The 19,460-nt window shown below is 37.8% G+C and overlaps 1 protein-coding gene across 2 annotated transcripts in view; it reads left to right on the forward strand.

Moving 5' to 3' along the window:
• The first annotated feature begins 3,704 nt into the window (after positions 1–3,704).
• The window catches only part of fign (fidgetin), a 31,392-nt gene continuing 15,636 nt past the window's right edge, over positions 3,705–19,460 (forward strand). The window contains exons 1-2 of one of the 2 annotated variants that reach the window (XM_085134775.1): positions 3,706–4,007; positions 4,853–4,887. In XM_085134775.1, coding sequence (XP_084990901.1) covers positions 4,863–4,887 — 25 coding nt within the window. In that variant the 5' untranslated portion in view covers positions 3,706–4,007; positions 4,853–4,862. Of the gene's footprint in view, positions 4,008–4,852; positions 4,888–19,460 lie in introns of both variants that reach the window. The other variant, XM_085134776.1, reaches the window with a different exon arrangement.

Below are 19,460 nucleotides of genomic sequence, written 5' to 3' on the forward strand. Positions count from 1 at the left end.
TTTGTTACCTACGTTTGAGCCTGAGTGGAATAATTACCATTTAAGTATCTCCATTAAAATTCATGCACGGATGTTCATACTCAGACCTTCTTTTAAAAATAACTAAAGTATTCATTGAATACAAAATGCATCAGATATAACACAGCCTTGCTTTCACCCTTCAAAAATAATTACATGGATGCTATTAGAATGCATTCTTTTTTAGTTTGTATGTTTTTTATTTTTTTTAAGTGATGACAAAAGAAAAGCGAGAAACAGTTGCTGCTCAGTTGCTATCAATGCAGCACACTCTCTTAATATTTAATTAAAATGGATCTGCTGGTAAGTGTGATCAATATCCAGCACCCTGTCTAAATTGCTTTTTCAACCTCTCGAGTCACATACAAAATAAATATATTTCAGTCTTTGCATACATGTTCCACTTCTGTTTTTATAACACAGGATAAACCGTGGTTGTGATGCACTGAGAAATAATTTGAACTTTTTCTGCTGTTACAAGCATGAATGACAGCTTCAGACTCTATTGCTTCCCAAAGGAACTGAGTCATAGGTCTATAAGCCTATTTCTTTATCTATTGGTGCATAAATTTAGCAACAACAACACATGTCACTCTTTGTTTCTTCTTTAACTTGTAGGCATCTTGAGTTTATAGTCCCCCAAGTGGAAGTAACTCTGTTTATGCTGCAGGTAAATAAGGCAGTCTCTTCCTTAATATTGCCATCTTTCTGTAAATACACTGCAGTAGCTGAACAGTTAGTCAACAGAGGAGAACGGAAAGGGGATTTGGCCACACCTAATCAATCACTGACAGATTACTGCTAAAGCCACTTCCATACACATTAAAGAAGGACAAATGCAGAATTGCAACTGAACAAGTTCTAGTTTTAAGCCAACAGTGGGACTTCCTGGTGATTTATCAAAGTCACTGCTCCTGAGCAGCATGCCTGTGTGATTGTAGTTCACAGCAGACAGAACTGAGGCGCAGCATTGAAAAGAGTGTTTATGCCCTCAGCTTTGGCACTGTCAGCCTTGCGGAATTTACTGTAAATCACATTGCTTTTATTGCAAGATTTAGTAGCTTATCCTCTTGTGGGCTCTATTCACTTCAAGCTTGTCGCTATTAGGATTTTAGCCTAAGTCTATAAAGGGGCTTGGATACACATCTTGAAATATTGTAGGAAATCAAGTCTGTAATTTTTCACTATTTACACATCTTTCTCCCTATAATAGCCAAATGTTTCAATGTCACAGCATCTTAAGTGTGTGTAAAATCTCTATTGAAGATGAGAATCACTGACTCTGATTGCCCAGAGATATTGTACAGTAGCTCTGCAAATTATGTTGTTTACACTATGAAGAGCCCCAAATCAAATTTGGTTAATTTGTGTAATGATAGAGAACATAAACACAGTGTGAAGCAAGGAAAACATTTTGTTTGAGAGCTGGTGGAAGAACTCAATATATTTTTACATTTGTTAGAAGATGTGACACTACCTGTTCTATGGTTATTGTGAAACAACAATCGCAGTAAAGCTCAGTCAATAACTCTCCAAACCACTGATCTGGGGAATTTACACTGTTACATCAAGTTGTATGCCCCAGTGCATGCAGCTGGTTTCTCCAGAGTCAGTGTTTCATGGCAGAGAAAAATAAATGCCCAGCAACATTGCTGAAGTGATCACACATGACATAAGAGTCTGTAGGCAGAAGGTTAAAAAACAGCCAGTCACATGCCATGTAAACCCCTAACCTCATTCCTGGGGAAATGAACAATTTCAGCTTGTGTGTGTGTGTGTGTGTGTGTGTGTGCTTGTGTGCGCGCACTTATGTGTGTGTGTACATTTTTGTGTGTCTGTGTGAGCATGTTAAATTTATAAAGTTTTTATACTTCAAAAGTGTTCAAGCATGAGCATTATAATGTTTAAACTGATGTTAATCTGTGAGATAAATGAATATATTGAATATATCCTTTTTAGAAACTCAAATACATAAATTAGATAGATAGATAGATAGATAGATAGATAGATAGATAGATAGATAGATAGATAGATAGATAGATAGATAAAATCATATCTGGCAAACCTTATTTTTTCTGAGGGTTTGATATGTGTCAAGGATTCAAGTGTGTGATGGACATGAACTGTGCTCCATGTAGCTGTATGTGCAGGTGTCTGCATGATGTGTGTATTGACGTGCTGTAGCAAGAGTTCAGGGAGGCAGCTGAGCAAAATAATTTAGAATGTCCTGCCTGCTGACACAAGGACAAAGGCACATACTGAACATGCCCATATGAGGAAGGAGACACAGGACAAAGCTACACATGGATATGCACTGCTGTTGTTTTCACCGTGACCTCCACAACACAGAGAGATTTTCACTGGCCGCTCCTACAAGCATGGACGCTCAGTTTTGGTCATCTGAGACATTGTTCTCCTATTATTAGAAAATTATCTGAGCCCCCTCTGTCAATAATCAGCAGCAGAATGTATTTGAATTGACTTCTGTCATCAAGGCATTTTTCTTCATATCATCTTTAACAGAATAGACTTCCATGCAGCAGTAGCAAACGATTCTGGAGTGTATGAGCTTAAACTGTCATTTCCCAGAGAATTTCAGTGGCTGCTCCATGTCCTGCCTTATGGGTAGGATTTCTCCAAAGAGTTTATGCAGTTGGAATTAGCATGGTGCAGTCAAGGGAGTACTGAAGGCTAAATCAATGCATCACTCCCAGGGCCTTGAGTATGGAGATGAGAGGGCATAATGCGACTTCTGGTGCCAAACCTCATATCATGTGTCTAACCAGGGTCTTTCTGCAGCACTACCCCAATGGAAAGAGATCACCTTCTTTTTTCAAGGCCACAGATAATACAGATCATAGTGAATAGTTTGAGAGTAACCTGCTAAAATATACATCATGACAATGAAAGGAAGATGACAGTTTACGCCACACAAAAACATGCCTTGGTAGTTGCCAGTTTGATACAAATTACAATAAGATGGCTTTTAGTTCATTTTAGGAAACAAGGGGAAGCAACTATGTTAGTTCTGTTTGAAATTAAAAAGATTTACCAGCACCAGCACTGATTGCTCATTGATTTGTATCGATCTATATATCTATATACAATATGTAGATCTATATATATACCTAAAAGTGTAAATTAATTTCTGTTTTATGGGGGGTTATGTGAAGGGTAAAGATGTGATTTCTTCTAGGCTTGATGCACTGGTTTCCAGTCTTCTTTTCAGTGTGAGGTTGCAAGGCACTTTGCATAGACTACAGTGTCTAACCACCTGCTGCTGGCTGTAAATTCGTACTTCCAGCAAACATGCATATGTCTACGTATTGCTTAATATTTTCTTACCCTAAACCAGTGCACTGTTGATGCACTGCATGTGGTTATTCATACTATTCATGCCATCATTTGGATCAACAATGGCAGAAAAAGCAGCTGATACGTTTAAAACAACACTTGGTGTATGACCTGGAAAACAACAGATGCTTTTCATTCTCACTGTTTACTGTGTATATGTAAAACGTATGCAAAGCCAAACGAATTACGGATCATACCTACAGTTGAATAAATGTGCAAATGCACATGTGGCTCAGAAGAGTGTTTACAGCAGCACACATACACAGTGCCAACGAGTTCTCAGCAGCGCTTGCAGAAGTATAATTAGATTGTTAATATGTCAAATTGCTCCAAAGCAAAATTTTTGCCATGATAGGCTACAAGTGAACTGCTGCTCATTAAGGCTCATTCTCTTTGAATTTGGCTCTCGCCGGACAGAACATGCGCAGTGTGCAGCGTACTGCCTTCAGTCAGTAGAGCAGCTGTCCAGGGTTTGGAATTCCAACATGGCAGAGGCTGTGGTCAGTCTTCACCTCACTAACTTGGAATGGTTTCAAATCGTGAGCAGCCATGCTTAACCCCAGCGAGCCATTCATCTGCACACTCACTGGATCGATGGTACTATAAACCCTGACGCTGCCCTGTCACCTACACAGGTAAGTCCTGTTATGTCTCTCGGTGATGCGAACAATTAAAAAGAGAAACGGAGCAGCTCTGCACGCACAAATGCTCGCAGCGAGAGAGACGGTGTCGCGCGTCACAGAGCTGCAGCGCAGTCTGTGGCCAATCATTCTGCGTTCTTCGAATCAAAATTACCGGCCGCTGCTTTAGACAATACCAAAAGAAGATTATGAAGTTGGAAAGGGACTTTACAATTAACGTGCAACACTCCGTTGTGTGAAGCGAAGGTTACACGCACGGCTGAATCCAGTCTCCAAAATAACTTCCCTGCAACGAGAAGTTTTTGCATGTCAGCCTGAATAAAACTTGCCGCGATAACCGCAGGCGGGTGGTTAATAGATGGGTTGTCATTGCGCGCTTAGTGGGACAACTGCTGGCAAGTAATCTATTTTAAAAGTAAAGGGAGGGGGCATCACGCTGGTTTAGCCTCTTCCTCTAATGGGCGGCATGAAGAATGTGTGTTTTGTGTCATCCACAGCCTCTCACATGCTTCCTATTCTCTTGTATCAACTCGCGCAAGAAGTGACAGCCTCCAGCCGCGCCTGTGTGGCTTTTGCGTCTCCTTCCAGGGCTTTTTCTTTTTTTCTTTTCTTTTTTTTGCTTCGAAAAATATGAGTCGCGCGATGCGTTCTTCTTCGTTTTTCTTATTCTTAATTATACGCTCTAAATGAATACCTACAGGAAGAAAAGGGGACCGTGCGTTTTGAAAGTTGTGAAATCCGATAGCTGAGCAAAAAGTGGCTGTAATGAGAAGCAACCTTTGGAATTCCTCCTCGTGAAAATTCCGTTTCTGCTGTTTTCCCTCTCCTCTTGTTTTTAGGCTTGAAGACATGATCACTAGCACCAATATATATGGTATGTTCAATTTGTAATTATCTTTAATATTATTATTTTTAATTGTCATATTTGAAAAAAGGCTTCCATTGCAGTAAATGTGTGTGTGTTTTTCTTTGTGCATGCCTGGTTCATCTACAGAAGTTTACTTAATTTAGGTTAAATAATTTAATGACTGTAGATCATAGACAGGGTACATTGTGATATTAATTTTGTACAAGTGGCATTATCAATTAAGTTCAAAGTGCCTTGTGTGGGTTAAGAAATTTGCCCCCATTTTAATTGGTTTGGTTTCTGTAATTGACATACTTGATGTCCAGTTTTCATTTTTCTTTGTCCTTTCCCTGCTTTCATTTCCTTGCATGCATAACTCTAACAATTTGACTTCTTTTGTTAGGGTTACAAATTAGTATTAAGAGCTCTCATTTCAAACCTACGAGCAATTCTTATATGGAGTCTGATTTTATAGTATAGTTTAACCATAAATAGAAATATTTGCCCATAAAGATTTTTCTAGAAAATTGCATTTTTTAAATATAGTTTATTTTCAGATTTATGACATGGCTTTGAATTATTGGGTGTCTTTAGAGTTGTTAGAACATAAATATATTGTCATGGTTCCACAGTAATCAGGTTGCATCACAAATATACTATAGTTATGAAGCATGATCTAATATAATTTATACAACAAAACTACTGGTAATACAAGCTTGCTGTCTTGTTTCAACATTACAAAATACCTGATGAGATAACCCAAGTAACCCAAGTTTAAGGAAAACACACACAGCTTTTATCTTTAGCTGTCACAATCCAAAAAGACCTACAGGTGAAACAATATCGTATTTCCTCACAAATTAGTTCACAAGCAATGTATAAAAAAAATGCTGTCATTTATGATGAAGTGGAAATGATTTGTGAAAAGCCAGTAAATGGACGCAAAGTCAGGGAAGTAACAAGTTGTGTTCTTTCTCTCTTTTGCAAACACTTTGTCCTAAGTGAACCTTTTCCACCTCCATAGAACAATTTACTTAATTGTGTTCGCACATTTCATTTGCATGTTTTGCTTTGAGAGGAAATTAACATCATCAGCAGTGAGCTGAAGTATGTTTTCATTCCTCTTCAAAAATAACAGCATTCCAGCATCCGTCACTCAGTGGAAAAAATGTACATTACCGCCACGTTCATTATGTTTGAGTGTTTGGTTGTAATGTGTTTTTTTTTTTTTTTAAGTGGGCATTAATTTTGTCGGTTTGATTTTTAAAAAAAATGTTTTTCATATTTATACCCCATGTGTGGTAGGTATTTTTATTGCAGACTTTTGGTCTGAGCTTCTGTGACATGCACACTGGCTGAGACTACACTTTGTTTTAAACATAAAAATATATATTTTATTTAATCTGTAGCCAGAGCTTGTAATCTAAATGTCATGTACAGTGTATACGATCTTTAAATGTATGATTTCAAATGATAGACTTGTGTAATTTAACCGACAATATATATTGTCGGTTAAATTACCGACAATATAATTGTCAATATATATATATATATATATATATATATATATATATATATATATATCGCAACGCATGCATTTTCCTGGAGGTTTACACCTACAGTATAATTTTTGTGGATATTATGACTTCAGAGGTGGGTTTATGGTTTTATCTTGATAAATTTACAGTATTAGTACACACAAAATGGCCTTCTTACTCGCCCTGAGCATACTTATCAGGATTCAAACCCTGGAAGGGTTCCACGTATGAGCTCCTGCAGCGTGTTAGCCGATTCTTGCAGATCCTTACTTAACCCCAGACACCTCTGTTGTGCATGGAAAAGAAGCTGACAGCTCTGTTTATTTCTGATAGGATAGCACTTATGATAACAACCTAAGCTGCTATTTGACACAAGTCTCAGTTTTGACTCCTGTTTTCATCACCTACTTTGCCTTATGTCACACATGTTCACACTTTTAAGAGTGAGTGCAAAGAATAACAAGAAGTTGCATGAAGTAAACTTTAAAAAAAAACTGCATGTACTTTATGACAGAAGGATATAGAAATATTGACAAAGGGATTCCTTGCTAATGGTGGTCAAAGAAATACATTTCTTTTCCACACTGCAGTGCAATGTAATAAAATGTTTGGGTTTTTTAATCATACTTTAAAAACAATTCGGATATTTCACTTATTTTACTGCTGCTTCTTTATATGTGCTAATACCGTCACATAAATCTAAACAGGTTTCCTGAAACACAGTGTAAACAAATTAAAACAACAGGTGATTTCTTGTTGAGTACATCTATAATTAAGTAATATAAGTACACAAACATAAAGCAAAAAATAATTATGACTGTGCATCTTGTGAATGCATCTTGTCCTTGTGAATCAATTTAGCTTCTCTAAATCTCTAAATGTTCTGTCTATAATCTAAAGTGTGTAACATTACTAGTGATCACTAAAATTGACAACACGGTTTAAACTATTACCTTAGGGAAGTGGTGTGTGGTGGAACTGACACTTTATATATGTACTAATCACAACAATTAAAGCCAGCCCCTGAATACCTTGAGCTGACTCTCTGTAAACACCCCGTGGGATGTCTGCAGGGCTTTTGTAAATAGATGAAATGCTCATCTTTACAGACTGATCTATTTGTCGGTAACTAGGTGAAATCCCATTCAGCCCCTTGACTACAGTGTGTTGTACCAGATCAGTGCAGGATTGTCATCTTTCAGAAAATATGTTAAGTGGTGTCTTTCTGTTTTTCATATAAAAAGCAAGGGAGTCCCCAACGGAGTAAGACTCAAGCCAAAGGGACAGAAAAAAAACCCCTCCAATCTTTAACATGTTCCCCCTCCTCTCTCTTTGTTTCTTTCTCCGTTCGTCTCCTCACTTGTATCCACATCTCTGTCATTTCCCTTATGGCAGCTTGCTATGTTATCTGTGTGTGTTTCACTCTGCACTGACAATTCTTGCAGTGATTTAAGTTGGACTGCATTAGAAGGTGGAGGCAGCTGTCTGTTGCTATACTGAGGGACGTGTTTGCTCTACTGCAAAGATGAAGGACCGTGAATCCTTGACATCCTCCCTCTCTCTTCCCTCCTCCTCCTCATACCATCTCATTTAGACACAGTGACTGTCTGCTCAGACTTGGTTTTTTTTTCCCTCTGAGTGACAGCATATGGCATAGACATTTTCTAAAATGCATGTGCCTACTATTGGCTGCTTGTACTTACCCTTCATATGTCTCTTAGCTGCGGGCCTTTCACATTTTTTTCTAATTCTAACAAAATACTCTGACATTAATTTAGTTTAACAGGTAGTAATTGATAAAACAAGGCTGGCTTTATATTAAAGAAGCAAACAGATATTCACAGTCTGCTTTACTACTGTCTGTAATTTAAATGGCCCTTTAGAGTTCCTTTGTTTATTGCAGCTTGTTTTATTTTTTTAGTCAAAAAAAATGTGCAGTGTCGCTTTTGTGTGTCTGTGTGCTTGCAGGTCAGCCAGCCTGTTTTTCTTTGTGTATATTGAGGATGGACATGTTGCCCTGTTCTATCTTTAAAGATACTGGTCCCTCACATAAACATGCTATAATATCATTACGATCCATACCATAAAGCATAATATGGTAGGATTAGGATTCAGCAAATGGCTAATTATAATGGCAACACATTCATAGGGTACGTTGCAGGGTCAGGTTTGTCTAGGCCCTCATTGCCAGGCATCTTATTTACACAGTATAGCATTTGTTGCCTTAAAGTCCTTGTTCTTCTCATTCCCAGCACACTGAAACAAGGGCTTTGTTTCATCTCCTTCACATGAGGTGTCTCTACACTCATAAGAAGAGAAGGCAGTTCAGCGCCTGTTGGGGATTGGCTAGAATAGACAATTCCCAGGTGTACTAAACTAGGTTTAGCACTAAGGCTTTTAATCTGGACTTGTAGGAGATTCATGTGCATTCATAGATTTGCCTCTGTAATTATCATACCCCCAGTGGCAGCCACAGAGACGTTTGCCTAAATCACTGATGTCCTCATTACACTGTTTACATTTTAATTAGTCATGCAAAATTCTTTATTTCTAACCGACCAAAAAGATTTGGTTTCTGCCCAGACTGTTTTGTGGCTCTTCCTGAATAGTGTCTGTGTCTTGCAATGAGAACTGTTGCTTTCCCATGTTTTTCATTTGTTAATGTAGCTTTCTTTACATCTCTCAAGTGTTTTATAATTACATTTATAATACAAATTATAATTGATTGACTGAGAATGTCATTCAGGTGCTTTATGAGCAAGGTCTGAATGAAGAGGCAGCAGACAACTCTAGATGACAGTTCGAGGATGTTATTCCTCTCTGAGAAATAACAACATTTATTCCTTATGACTGAATCTGCTTCCATAACTTTAATTTATTTCTTTAGCCAGATAATTTACTGCTACTCAGAGGCAGTGAATACCCAACACTCAAGGAGTATGATTAACAAAATCTACAATTCTATGACTTTTGAAAATAGCTGGCACTCTGAGCTGTCATTGTGTGCCTGAGTACTGTTGCTTATCACTGAATAACCTTGGTGAAGAGTGGTGTTTGTTCCTGTCCTTCTTCCAAGGTGTTTTCTTTTTTGTGCTTGCTGTTGGGGAGTTTTTTTTTATTGTGAAAGAGGAGCAAGCCTTCCACTAGAGGATAAGAAAAAAACTCAATATTTTTGCTGTATTGAAATTCCACTTGTGTTCTCACAAACCAGTGTCTGATTAAACTGGTAATCGAGGCCATCATTCTACGGATTTCACTGAAAGCCCATGCAACTAGACAACCTTAAATACTATTTCATTTCACCACGTTTGTCAGACCCATTATAGGTTATTCCTAGTGGTAAATACCCTACTTCTTTTATGTAAATTGTCACATTTGTCTTGGTGTTGGCTTGTCCTAATCAATATTTAATTGTGATAACAGCTGACTGGCTTTGATCCTGCTACTGTGATTCTAAATGTAGCTTGCTCTAAATTTAATTTGGATTTCTTTTTCTTTTTTAAGTCATTTTAAATAAATTTCTCTCACAGACTAACAATGAGTCAAAACCATTCTACTTTGCAATTGTCATAATGACAATATAATAGTGTTATAATTCATAGACTGGAAAACATCCTTGTATTAACTTCAAAATTTATATTCAAGAGCATGCACACATTCGCTCTGAATATAAGAGTTCATCTTTTTTTACTGTTTTTTTTTTTTCCATCCCCTTTTCATCACACCTGAGGCTAATTGTCTCAGATATCAATTTGAGGCATTTAGCTAAAACGATGATCAGATGAGATGTGAGCTATCAGTGGTTTCCTTAAAGTTCTTAGCGACTCATTCATCCTCCGTGGAGTCCGGTGACTGCCGGGCTGGCATTGTGCCAGGACCTAGCAGAGGGAGCCTTGAGTGCCAGGGTCGAGAGCGTGCATTGAAGTTTGCCTGATGATGTGGAGAGGAGGGAGATGAGGATGAGTGGAGGGAAGGGGGGATAGAAGGTTGAGTATATGCTGCCATGAAGGTTTAAGGTGTCAGGCTGCGGCAAAGGCAGCAGGTGTCTGCGGTGACACTGTAGTGTGACCACAGCAGTCTGCGCAGAAGTAAATCGGGAAGACTGGATACGTGAGGAAAGAAAGAAAAAAAATACTCGTTGTGTGACTATTGTTTAATAATGAATGTAGATAAGTTAAATTCATAAAGCTGTTTCTAACTCTTAAGTGAATAGTCCCGGAAAGCCTTGTTGTCTTGCATATGGCCTATTTGACAGTCCCTCTTAGAGTCCGCCTGGTATTAGATTAATTTAAATCAGGAGACGAAGGAGCGCAAGAAATGAACGTTCAAGAACTCAGCATCATCACTGAGCTTTATGAGGGCTGACACTTCTTTTGTGTTCATTATCAGGAAATCACCTCAGGGAGTTGTGTTGACTTTGCATGCTCTAAAATAGCTGTTATAGTGGACTGCCCCACACTCGCTTGCTCACATCCACCGCAAGTATCTGGGGAGGCAAGGTGGAAATGCCAAACGAAGGTTTCGCTGAGAATAGCTAAACATAGTTGAAACTCCCACTTTCGCAATGGAAATCAAGCCATTTGTCCATTTGTCTGTCTAGGATGTTGCTGTCAGTAAAGAAAACCTTGTGTTCTGTTTATGATACCTGCTTGTAGTATAGTCTTGTAACTGTAGACAGCAGAATGGTTTCATACTTTTAGACAGCGTTTGCTGCACTGTATCCAAGTCACAGATTATCTTTTTACTTGGTGGAAATATAAGTTTGAAGTGTTTTTATTTTATTTTATTTTATAAATATTTTATATTTACTCTAATGTTGTCCTTTGGAAGGAAAATATATTATTATATCATTGTTGGCTTTATTCGACCTGCACGCAGCATTTCTATATGGTACGGAACAATAGTAAATTCATTTACTTGGAGCGTGATGTTTCTGCAGCACAAGCCCCTGACTGCATCGCCTCTCCCACATCTTTAAATGGATCCCATGAGTCTTCAGCTCTGTTGTTTCCATTATTCATTTCAAAACTTCCATGTAGCATGGAGAGGCTAGAGGGGTGAAAAAATAATTTTATGTCTGAAAAAATTGATGTAAAGCAAAGTCACTGCTTCATGCAAAGTGTGCCATGCCTTGGGAGCATGCAAGCTGGTGTACTGTAGGAGGAGGGAGTGTTTTGGGCAAGGGATGGACTGTATGTGTATATGCGTGTGTGTGTGTGTGTGTGTGTGTGTACGCGCGCGCCTGTCAGTCTGTCAGTTAGGTCTAATGTGGCTCCCTAGAGGTACCTGGGGGAGACCCATCTAGCACCCAGTCAGCCTCTGCTGGCGGCCAAGTGGTGACAACGGGTTCCCACAGAGAGGAAGTGTCATAGTATGTATGTAAACTAGTGACAGATGACTGGAGACATGTGGCCTGTAGACACTGAGCCTGAAAGTAAAGCAGTTTTGCTTTGGCTTCCTTTCTTTCTTCCCACTTGAGACCTCAGAGAGTGAGCATCAGGCTCCACAACAGCGCGGAATACAGTGACAACAGTTCAAAGATGTGAATAAAAAGGATGCAAATCATTTGGCATGAAAAGACACATGCTATGTGCAAAGGTTTTGTTTGCCTTTGAAAAGCTGTAGCAAAGGAGTGAGGAGTTTTTAGTGTGCAGAGCTTCAGGCAGCTTTTCTAGGCCACAGGTCATATGGGTCAGTGTTACACTCCCTGCAGCCTCACTTCAACCCTCGGTCTTGAAATAGAACATGCAACGTCACCTAGCCAGGAGGGAGGTAGATTCCAGACCTCAGTGGCCACAGGCTTCACATGTGAAATCTGCTCGTGTAGTTGACCCCAAGTGTTTGAAAGTTAGAATGCTCCCAGTAGAGTATTGTTATTTCATGCATACCCAAATGAGCACGGCTGTACAATCTGCCTTCTACAAAGTGGACCAGTATACTTTACTGTATGTTCACTCTGTGCGCCATTCATCATGGGAGCTCATACTAGCCAGAGGCAGATTTATTTAACTATCCACACATAAACCTGGAAAAAAGGAAAAAAAAACCAAAAAAACAAAAATAAAACAAATAAACAGAGGAGTAAATGTTTTTTTATTGCACATCTCTGCCAGAAGGACTTGTGCCTACTTTCCTCTTTCAAACATTCATTGTAATAGAACAAGCAGCACATGGGCGATGGGCAAAAGCAGAGAACATTTAACAATCAAAGCTGTTTTTTTTGTTGTTTGCTTGTTTGTTTAGGGGTTTTTTTTTTGGCTGTATCAACATAAATCAGATTAATTCAAATTTAGGACACAATAGTTGTTAAGAAAAACTTAAGACCAGAAGACGTAATAATAATAATAATGGATTGCATTTTATATAGCGCTTTTCAGGGCCCTCAAAGCGCTGTACAATTCCACTATTCATTCACTCTCACTGGTGGAGGCAAGCTACAGTTGTAGCCACAGCTGCCCTGGGGCAGACAGACAGAAGCGAGGCTGCCATATCGCGCCATCGGCCCCTCTGGCCATCACCAGTAGGCGGTAGGTGAAGTGTCTTGCCCAAGGACACAACGACCGAGACTGTCCGAGCCGGGGCTCGAACCGGCAACCTTCCGGTTACAAGACGAACTGCCAACTAGTGATGGGATTTCCGGCTCTTTTTAGAGATCCGGCTCTTTCGGCTCGGCTCACTAAAAAGAGCCGGCTCTTTTGGCTCCGAACCGGCTCTTCAGGTTGTTTTGTTGCTTTAATTATTTAATCATTAACAATAATATAAAATTATTCAGAAAAGGAATTACTAATGTTAAAAAAGTGGTTTTATTTATATATGTTTATATATGGCCCCTAGAGACAAAGCACGTACAAACTCTAAAGCATATACAAACTCCAAAAAGCACATACAAACTCCAAAACACATTTCTAGCGTTAACTGAACTTCCAAAACAGAGCTACCCAGATCACTTAAATTACACAATTGAAAGCATGTGTGTATTGTTTGTGTATTTATAGACAAGCACTCATATTTATTCAAATAATTTAAAAAAAATTATATTTACCTGTTACTACCACACACCAAATCCGGTTGTTGATACTTCCTGGCTTGTGTAGCCACTAGGTAACAAAAGCTCAACACTGCGCCCAGCATCCTGGAGCACTTCTGTTGTCTTTTGTACATGATTCTGAGTTTGTACGTGCTTCTGAGTTTTTACGTGTTTTGTAGTTTGTACGTGCTTCTGAGTTTTTACGTGTTTTGGAGTTTGTACATGCTTAGGAGTTTGTACGTGTTTTGGAGTTTGTACGTGCTTCTGAGTTTTTACGTGTTTTGGAGTTTGTACATGCTTAGGAGTTTGTACGTGTTTTGGAGTTTGTACGTGCTTTTTCTCTAAGGGCCACCATAAATATACTTTATTTATTCACTCCACATAAAATGTAATAAATAAATCATATAATACAAAGAACAACTATTTACATTTTAGACTTTTAACTATTTAAATTTTCAGCTTTTTTTTTTTTTTTTTTTTTTAAATTTAACGTGAAACAACAAAACACTGCAAACCACAACACAATTAAATATAAATTAAAATATTAAAACAAAAATAAGATGCACATTCTCTGTCATATGGGCCTGCATGATTTCTGAATCCTTTATCATCTGCAACTGAAAATAGTGGATGATTACTATACCTTTCTAATGTGACATTGTTGTCCCTCCCTCTCTTTCTCTCTGGCTCTGTTCCTGTGCTACTGCGAGTGTAACTACCGCCCCTCCCCCCTCTGCCCAGCGCAAAGTACAGGCCGCGCCTGCGGAGTTTAGCGGAAAAAAGGGCGAGAGAGAGGGTGAGAGAAAGGGAAAAAAAAAAAAAAAAAACCTCACGGCTCCCAATAAGGAGCCGGTTTGCGTCGTTCACTTCAAAGAGCCGGCTCTAAGAGCCATTTCCTTCCCGAACGACCCATCACTACTGCCAACTCTTTGAGCCACGATCGCCCCATGTAAGACACAACATCACGCAGATTATTGAATATATCCTCAGTATTTTTTGAAAAAAAATTTAGTCACCCATCTTTACTAAATTCAGACACATTATAACAATATGTGTAAATTAATTAAGGTGTATAACTTGAATTAACATTAATTCAATTAATTAATTAATTAATTTCTTTTTAAATTTAATGCGCTTTGTGTAGTTTGGCACATTGCAGGAAGAATCTTAGCACATGTTTACCATAGCAGAGGGACGAACAGTTATCTCTCAATAATTGATGATGAATAACATAAAGCACAGTGCTGCTGTGTTATGTATATAGTTAGACACGGCCATTTGTTAGCTTGGATATCAAACTCCTCGCCAATTTCCTTACAGTGACCATTGGAGAGAAAGCTATATTTCCAAGCGACGGTCCTGCTTTCTGTCAAGGGAAGTAAAATCCATCAGCACTGATGAGTTCGTGCTCCATCGAATATATCCATACCAAACTGTTTATTGTGAGGTCTAATAGTGCTATTGTGCTATTCTCTAGTCCATGTGGTCCAAAGACCCAATTCACATTTGGGCAATGGGTGACCCTAGGTTGTGTATATTGATGAATGGGATTTGTTTCTTAATAGAATTGTGTCTAATTAATTAGCTTTAAATTGGTTGATCTCTGAACATGCGAATACAGCACAATGCGGAACAATCATTATTTTAAACGGTATAAAGAACCGCATATTAAGTCGACATAATGAAATGCTGGAGATCTTTGTGTCTGTTTATCCTGTTTGTGATACTTAATGCATTGTAGTGTATAATTCACATCTCTGAACTTTCTCAAGGAATGGATTTATAACCCTTGAAAAGTGTTAGTCGAACAAAGAAAATGTAGAAATATTTTTAATGCGCACCTCTCAATTTCTATTAATTACCTTATTTATTTTTCACAGTTGCTTTCTGACACAGATTGACCTTTTTTCTTTCCTTCATTTCATAATCTATTAAGGAATGCTCTGGAATAATTCTCATTTCACATCCCTTTCTGCATTCATGTCTCATTTATGTCAAAACACTCTGAAGGCTCCCCATCTCCCACTTTCCTCACACTGGTTTACAATTGCTTGCACTGTACTGCCTCACTCATTTCTGCTTTTGGAAAAATTAAAGTATCAGAATTACACTAAACTACACTACACTATTACCCTTCTTAAGCATGGATATAGTTGCAACAGTCATCTATACAGAAGATAAGCATTTATTCCAACCACAGATATCTGGAATTTAAACCCTATTACAAACGTCTAAGCCCTATAAAATAATTTCATGATTTTGAGTTTTACAGGGCTGAACTTCATTTGATGTCATGAAATTTCCGTAGAACCGTTGTAATGGGAATTTTAAATGATAATATGTACTGTACAGAGATACAAAATGAATGCTAATATGGACTTTTTCAATAATCCAAAATGTGTTTTCCATAACGTTACCTTATGTTGAAAGTCATATTATCCTGCTATTGTCACATGCAAAATTTATATCAAAATGTTTTTTTTCTAAATTTATTTTTATATTAAAGCAAGAAGATTTAAAATTGTGATTTGATGAAATATGATCCTGCTTTATGGAGAAACTCTAACACATAACAAACAATCCAGAGATCTGGCAGCAAAAGGGTTTTAGGTGTTTTCTAAATTGATATCAGATTTTTAAAAAATAACTATTTTCTTCACTTGCTTTTTTAAAAAAGTTCTTCCTTTTTTATTTTGTTTCACATTGGATTACTTAAAGAGGTCGTGTCAAGGCCAGCTTGAAAACTTACAAAACTCTGGTTATGAACAAGCCATAGAATTTTATTCTGGAAGTATGTTGGAGAACACTGTGCATCAAAGGGCAGGTTGAAAATCACGTTCACTCAGTGTCTCTGCATTTTACTCAACAGGTGTTTGTGTATATAATCTAAACTGAACATGCTTGAAGATAAAAATAGTTGTGCTGTCTTTTATTTTTCACGTTTCAAGTTCTGAACTCTATAAGGAGGAATGGATACTTCATAAAGTTGTCAGTGTCTTTATGTTTTGCTTGTTCCAATATTTGTTTGATGTTAAGTGAAAGATGTTGGTATCCTCCCTCACATCACTGTAAATATCACCAATATTTAAATATAACAGATTAAAGTTATTTGTATAAAACACTGAACAAAATGTCTCCTATACTGTCATTGGATTTGTTTTTACGGTGCAGCTGCAATAAGAGCTGATCTAAGCAGGTATTCTTGGTTTGTCACTTTAAAACCACTACAGTGGAATATTAAAAGATTTACACCCTTTTTCCCCAGAGCATTGCTTTCATCACTTGCGTAAAACTTCCAAATTCCATTTGAATTTAAACACACTTTTAAAAACAAATGTCCTATTGCATTTTCAGGGTACTGTGCTCACCATGCCACCTCTTACAGTAGAAGCCATTGTTTGCCAGTGGGCGAACCAATCTCCTGGACAGCTCTTTCCTTGTAAAAGTTCCCCTTCACTACTTCACTTCAGTAACTTTATTACAGTATAGCTGAGAGATTTCTATTTCATATTGACCTAAGATTGCTTCAGTTGTCTCATTTCACCTTTTGTCTGGCCTGTGTTGGAGAAGTGACCTTCTTTGAGACTTGCAGTCGATATCACAGAATGCTTCAGAATGCTTCAGCGAAAGGCTGACAGCAGTTACAGGCAAACATCCTTTTTCTGTTCACTTGGCTATTTTCAATTAGAGTTCAATTTGAACTTTTAATCACTTCAATGTGTAAGAAATGGTAAATAGAACAACAGAAGGCCTTTGATTTCTTGTGTATGCAAAAATAACGGCCATTTCCTTTTCCATAAGTGCTTTTGGATTGAATTCTGTAGGGAATGACTTGGGACAAATTTAAATACGTTTTGTCACTCCTTTTTTGATTTGTTTTAGGGTTTTGATTTTTGGTTTGTTTTTTGTTTTTTTTTTTGACCAGTAATATATAAAAATGGATGGTTCCCCATTGGCAGTCTAGCGATTTGAAACAGCGGCCATCCAATGAATGGTTCAAATACCCCAACTGATTGTGTCATTTGGAATTTGATCAAAAGGAAAACAAAAAACAATTCTGATTTGTGCCTCAGCATTGGGAACAATGACCTTTTTTTAATAATGTCATTGCATTGATGTCTTAACCAGGTTAATATGGCTAAAAGCCTAATATTTGGAAGTGGAAAGCAATCACAGTTGTGACTGGACCAGTGAACAAGATAATCTGTTAATTTCCAAAGGGGCTTAGCTTGTTGGTTTCTAATTCAAGTAGCAGGTTTTCGGCGAGACGAGTTCTTACAGTAAAGTACAAGTGATAAAAATCACAGAAACAAGAAAACAAGCTAATAAATAAATAACCCAAATTTACACCTTCCTGTTTGCTTTTTTCCATACTCTTGTTCCTCTTGAACTGGGGAGTTCCTTGGGGTAACAGGACGTTTGGGAATGAAAATGTTACTGAATAGCTTTTGGTCAATGAGCCTTCGTGTATCAAGGTCACAATCTGCCTCTCTTCTCTTTTGAAGTGTGTAAGTGATCCCTTGAGGAGTGGAGTAGCAAAGTTCATATAGGCTTGCAAGATCACTGCTTCTACTGTATGTGTGCTCTATGGTTAAACAAGCTTCACCCAGTGCTTGAGTTCAATGACTGTGTTCTTTTGACTAACAAGCCATTTGAGTATTCATCAGTATTATGCACTACAGAACACTATGAAGGCTCTCTCCTGTAATTGTCTTAGTTATATTCACTGTACAAGTTTTACTTGTGCATGGAGGGCTGTTAGTTTAGCATATGTGTGGATTTAGCTATACTTAGGGTAGTAATGGAAGATGTAGCCTCAGGGGCTTCTTGGCCTGAAGACTTATTGTTTAATGAGCATCATTTAGACGAAAAAATGACAGCTCAGAGATTTTCTCAACCTACGATTTACTGAATTGCAAAGAAATATGTGGAATACATGTTACCCTAGAGCGGATATTTAGAGTACATAGTAAAAATGCATTACGCTTTTAGATTTGAATTTCAAAATTATAGAGATTTACACTGAATAAAGATAAACATGTGACGATTATGTCATCATGCCATGTAAGCAGGGAATACAGATCAGATGACATTATTGACCTTTTCTATTGTTACGTTAATAAACATGTATTCAAAAGAATCTTCGAATTTTGGTTCAAAGCAGAAAAAAACCAACAGTCTACTTTAATCGTTTTGTTGATCCATCCATTTACTCAGATCTCATCAAGTACAAACTCTTGCTCCTTTTAATAATTGCTATTAAGCTATTACTGTAGTGATGACTATTGATAGGTGGTCTACCAGTATTGTAATAGTAATTTTATGCCTGGCATTAATACAGTTTTTTAAATTAAATATTATGTATGACTTTAAAGACAAGTAGTATGCCTCACATTTGTTCAGCTAGTTTATATCTCTGCAAAATAGACCACACCAGTTTTTGAGATAAGAGATTTTAGCTAACATGCCTGGCTCATAATGGTAATCTGATAATCTTATGTAAAAACCTAATAAGCAACCAGTGCATTATATTAGGGGTGCAAAACATGCAGACTTGGACCTAGCAATAGTCCAAAAGAGGGTTTGCTTTGGTGCACCACATGACTTTGCAATTTTGAAATTGTCAGACATAAAATAGTTTTGATAAGTTACAAAAATTCTAGATTTGAAAGTTTTATTAATTAAAATCTACTGGTAATGACAGTCTTAATTCCAAGTAATCTTAGCAGACAGCCATCTCTACACTAGCTAATACAAGTGAGTTGGTGTGTAGATGTGTGGCTGTCTGTCTCTATGTTAGGCCTCTAATGGACCGATGACCTGTCTAGGGTGTACCCCGCCTGTGACAGCAAGGACAGGCTCCAGGCTTCCCACAAACCTAAGCTGTACAAGCGATCAAGAAAATGGATGGATCTTATTGTTTTGGGTGAATTCCTATTTAAGGCCACATGTTATTTTGCCCACCACAGACAATGTCACTCAGTGGGGGGAATAGTACATGCAGTTTGGTTATGTGTTTTCACGTTAGGCAGTGA

This window comes from Neolamprologus multifasciatus, chromosome 16 (assembly GCF_963576455.1).
Source record: "Neolamprologus multifasciatus chromosome 16, fNeoMul1.2, whole genome shotgun sequence".
Lineage (NCBI taxonomy): Eukaryota > Metazoa > Chordata > Actinopteri > Cichliformes > Cichlidae > Neolamprologus > Neolamprologus multifasciatus.